The 4,719-nt window shown below is 49.5% G+C and overlaps 1 protein-coding gene across 1 annotated transcript; it reads left to right on the top strand.

Moving 5' to 3' along the window:
* Positions 1 to 517: 517 nt before the first annotated feature.
* On the top strand, positions 518 to 4,319 carry LOC308330973 (claudin-14-like; the record flags this gene model as incomplete). Its single annotated transcript, XM_080786039.1, has 3 exons — positions 518 to 742; positions 1,372 to 1,598; positions 3,971 to 4,319. The coding sequence occupies 3 exons, from the start codon at positions 518 to 520 to the stop codon at positions 4,317 to 4,319; spliced, it is 801 nt and encodes a 266-aa protein (XP_080642165.1).
* Between the last annotated feature and the right edge of the window lie 400 nt (positions 4,320 to 4,719).

Raw genomic sequence — 4,719 nt, 5'->3', positions numbered from 1 at the left:
TGGGGGAGATGGAGTCTGTCCCCGTTACAATGCACTAGACACCTGGGAGATGGAGACTGTCCCCGTTACAATGCCCTATAGACCTCTGGGAGATGGAGTCTGTCCCTGTTACAACGTGCTAGACTTCTGGGAGATGGAGTCTGTCCCTGTTACAACGTGCTAGACTTCTGGGAGATGGAGTCTGTCCCTGTTACAACGTGCTAGACTTCTGGGAGATGGACTGCTGAGGTGGAGCGCCGGCCCACACCTACACCTATCAGCTCCCAGTTACTCCCCAGGACAACTTCAAGCCGTGCTCCTCATACGCTTGACGAGTTGGCGGTGACCCGGGATCGAACGCATGAACTTGTGGTGCAAAGACGAGAGCTCTACCGGCTGAGCTATACCGGACACAAAGTTGAAAGGTTGAAAAGCAATTTTAATTTTTTTGGCTACAAACGACTTTCATCAAGTGGATCGTCTGTCTCTCCTGTCTCTGTCACGCGAGCCGTCAGACCGACCGACCATGGCGGCCGGCATGGCGGTGCAGATCCTGGGCTTCCTGCTGGGCCTGCTCGGCCTCGTGGGTAGCGTGGTCTCCACGTGCCTCCCGGAGTGGCGGCGCACGGCCTACGTTGGCTCCAACATCATCACCGCCTCGGCCTACATGAAGGGCCTGTGGATGGAGTGCGTGTGGCACAGCACGGGCATCTACCAGTGCGAGCTGCACCGCTCGCTGCTGGCGCTGCCCGCTGACCTCCAGGTACGTATTACTGCTGCTACTGCTGGCGCTGCCCGCTGACCTCCAGGTACGTATTACTGCTGCTACTGCTGGCGCTGCCCGCTGAACTCCAGGTATGTGTTATTGCTGCTACTGCTGGCGCTGCCCGCTGAACTCCAGGTACGTAATACTGCTGCTACTGCTGGCGCTGCTATACCTGACCTCCAGGTACGTATTACTGCTGCTACTGCTGGCGCTGCCCGCTGACCTCCAGGTACGTGTACTGCTGCTACTGCTGGCGCTGCCCGCTGACCTCCAGGTACGTATACTGCTGCTACTGCTGGTGCTGCTATACCTGACCTCCAGGTACGTATTACTGCTGCTACTGCTGGCGCTGCCCGCTGACCTCCAGGTCCGTATTACTGCTGCTACTGCTGGCGCTGCCCGCTGACCTCCAGGTACGTATTACTGCTGCTACTGCTGGTGGCACTGCTATACCTGACCTCCAGGTACGTATTACTGCCGCTACCACTGGCGGCGCTGCTATACCTGACCTCCAGGTACAGTATACGTATAACCCAGTACTGCGCGGCACCCCGAGCTGTTATTCTGAAAGAAATCCCCGGTTGCCCCGATTGTCCATGCCTTCCTTTTCCTTCCCCCCCCATCAGGCTGCCCGCGCCCTCATGGTCCTGTCCTGCGTCACCTCCGCGCTGGCCCTCCTGGTGTCCGTGGCGGGCATGAAGTGCACGCGCTTCGCCCGCGGCTCGCCCGCCAAGCCGGCGATGGCGCTGAGCGGCGGCGTGTGCTTCGCGGCCGCCGGGCTGCTGTGCCTCGTCACCGTGTGCTGGACCACCCACGACGTCGTCCTGGACTTCTACGACCCCTTACTCCCGAGGTCAGTGTTCTCACCACCTTAAAGGGACACTTCACCCTTTTTTTTGCAAAAGAATATATGTTAATGACGTTTATAGGAGCTTTAGAACACTTTCCTGGGGGTATTTATGTGTGTAATATGTTGGTTTTAGATATTTTAGATTGTAGCAGTGAGCCTGTTGTCTCTGATGTCATGGACACTGCAGGGCTCACTTCCTTCCTGGACTACATGTTGTCTCAGTAAGACAGCTCTCCCCCTATCCACAAGGAGGAGCAGTGCACCAAATAATTATGGGAATTGCAGTGCAGGAAGGTAGTGAGACCAGTGTCCATGACATCAGAGACAACAGGCTCACTGCTACAATATAAAATATCTAAAAACCACATATTACACACATAAATACCCCCAGGAAAGTGATCTAAAGCTAAAGTCATTACTTGCGCAAGTAATCATTTCGCTTGGTCTCTTCAAAGTGAAGCCAAGTTTTTTTCAACCGTAAGTCTGTGCCTGGTTTGCTGGGACCAGTTACAACATTACGTCATCGTTGAGAACTGGGACCAGTACATACTGGTCCCAGTTCTCAACGATGACGTAATGTTGTAACTGGTCCCAGCAAACCAGTATGTACTGGGACCAGTACATACTGGTCCCAGTTCTCAACGATGACGTAATGTTGTAACTGGTCCCAGCAAACCAGGCACAGACTTACGGTTGAAAAAAACTTGGCTTCACTTTTTGGAACCAAGTAACCACAGTATACTGCTAATCAAATTACAACTACATACTCTGTATGTAGTTGTAATGTGATTTGTAATTTGTAAATCTGTGCCTGGTCTGCTGGGACCAGACTAAACAGATGACCATATCTCTTACGTCATCACTGAGAGCTAGTCATACATATACACTCTGCCGAGTGCATACTTGCTTGTTGCACACTAGTAGGCCATAAATGGCCTACTAGTGCGCAAGCAGAGCGCGCAAGTACTTTCGACCGCTGGAAACTATCACATCTCAGTATCTCTGTGAAGGAACGTTTGAAATGTATAATCATTACGTGTAACTATTTGCTACCTAACTACTTTTTTACAGAAAAATGAATCATTGATATGTGATGAAAAAAATATATAAACTGAATTAAAATATATTATACAGTATAATTATTTTATTACTTATTGTAAATTGTCAATTGTTATTACTTGCGCAAGCAGAGCGCGCAAGTAATCATTTCGCTTGGTCTCTTCAAAGTGACAGCCAAGTTTTTCTCAACCGTAAGTCTGTGCCTGGTTTGCTGGGACCAGTTACATACGTATACACACCATGTACTCTGGTCCCAGTTCTCAACGATGACGTAATGTTGTAACTGGTCCCAGCAAACCAGGCACAGACTTACGGTTGAAAAAAACTTGGCTTCACTTTTTGGAACCAAGTAACCACAGTATACTGCTAATCAAATTACAACTACATACTCTGTATGTAGTTGTAATGTGATTTGTAATTTGTAAATCTGTGCCTGGTCTGCTGGGACCAGACTACACAGATGACCATATCTCTTACGTCATCACTGAGAGCTAGTCATACATATACACACCATGTACTCTGGTCCCAGTTCTCAACGATGACGTAATGTTGTAACTGGTCCCAGCAAACCAGGCACAGACTTACGGTTGAAAAAAACTTGGCTGTCACTTTTTGGAACCAAGTAACCACAATATACTGCTAATCAAATTACAACTACATACTCTGTATGAGAGCCCACGGTAATACACACCATGTACTCTGGTCCCAGCTCTCAACGATGACGTAATGTGGTATCTGGTTAACAAATCCAACTACAGATTTCGGAAGTTTTTTAGATCATGTATATTTCAACAAATTTGAAAGTATTATTACAGAAATTGAAGTTAGAGACACATATTACTCTGATCATGATTTAGTATTAATATCACTATAGTACAAAATGAAATACATTTAAAACAATTGACAATTTACAATAAGTAATAAAATAATTATACTGTATAATATATTTTAATTCAGTTTATATACCTTTTTTTTTCATCACATATCAATGATTCATTTTTCTGTAAAAAAGTAGTTAGGTAGCAAATAGTTACACGTAATGATTATACATTTCAAACGTTCCTTCACAGAGATACTGAGATGTGATAGTTTCCAGCGGTCGAAAGTACTTGCGCGCTCTGCTTGCGCACTAGTAGGCCATTTATGGCCTACTAGTGTGCAACAAGCAAATATGCACTCGGCAGAGTGCAGTTCTAGTTAACATATATTTTTTTGCAAAAAGGGTGAAGTGTCCCTTTAATGAATTGAGCGATGGATTGATTAATGCATTGATAACCACCGTGTCTCCTTCCTCTCCTCCTCCTCCTCCTCCCCAGCGGTATGAAGTACGAGATCGGCATGGCGGTGTACCTCGGCTTCGCCTCGTCCTTCCTGAGCGTGTCCGGCGGGGCCGCGCTGTGCTGGAGCTGTCACGGCGGCCGCGGCCGCCGCGGAGCGGGCGGGGCCGCCGCGGACGGACTCCGCCTCCGCGTGCCCAGATACCGCCCGCCGTCTCCTCCTCCTCCTCCCTTCAACGCCATGATGCCCCGCCCCCCAGCCGCCGCAGCAGCGCCTCCCTACCGCCCCCCGCAGGCGCTGAAGGACAACCACCGCCGCGGCCGCGGGCCGCCGTCGCGGCTTTCCAGGTCCAGCAGTGGCGGCTACAGGCTCAGCGACTACGTCTGAAACCGCCATGGCTCGTCGGTTTTTGAGGGGGCGCTTATAGGAGCCCCTCCTATATGGCCTGCAGCTTTGAGGGTTTGTGTAAACACAAACGTTGAATGCCATTGACAATGAATGGCCAGTTTTCACACAAACGAAAGTGAGGACGCGGAAATTGCGCTTGGCCGGAATGAGATGATGTATGATGATAAGAGCTCCCTTCACGTCAATGTATAACCACAATTTTATAACCCACATGTTTCACTCTGTGTCAATTATCTCATTTTATCCTGGGCGCTACATTTCCTCTGCCAACCTGGGGAGAGCAACGGACTGAGCTCATGCGCCCTTCTATGCATGAGGAGTCCAAGACGCCTAGGGGACACGGGGAGAACATGTGAGGGTACCTACCCTAGGGGACACG

This window comes from Protomyctophum bolini (assembly GCF_963924005.1).
Source record: "Protomyctophum bolini genome assembly, chromosome: 16".
NCBI classification, from domain to species: Eukaryota; Metazoa; Chordata; class Actinopteri; order Myctophiformes; family Myctophidae; genus Protomyctophum; species Protomyctophum bolini.
This window is presented reverse-complemented; position numbering and strand designations above follow the sequence as displayed.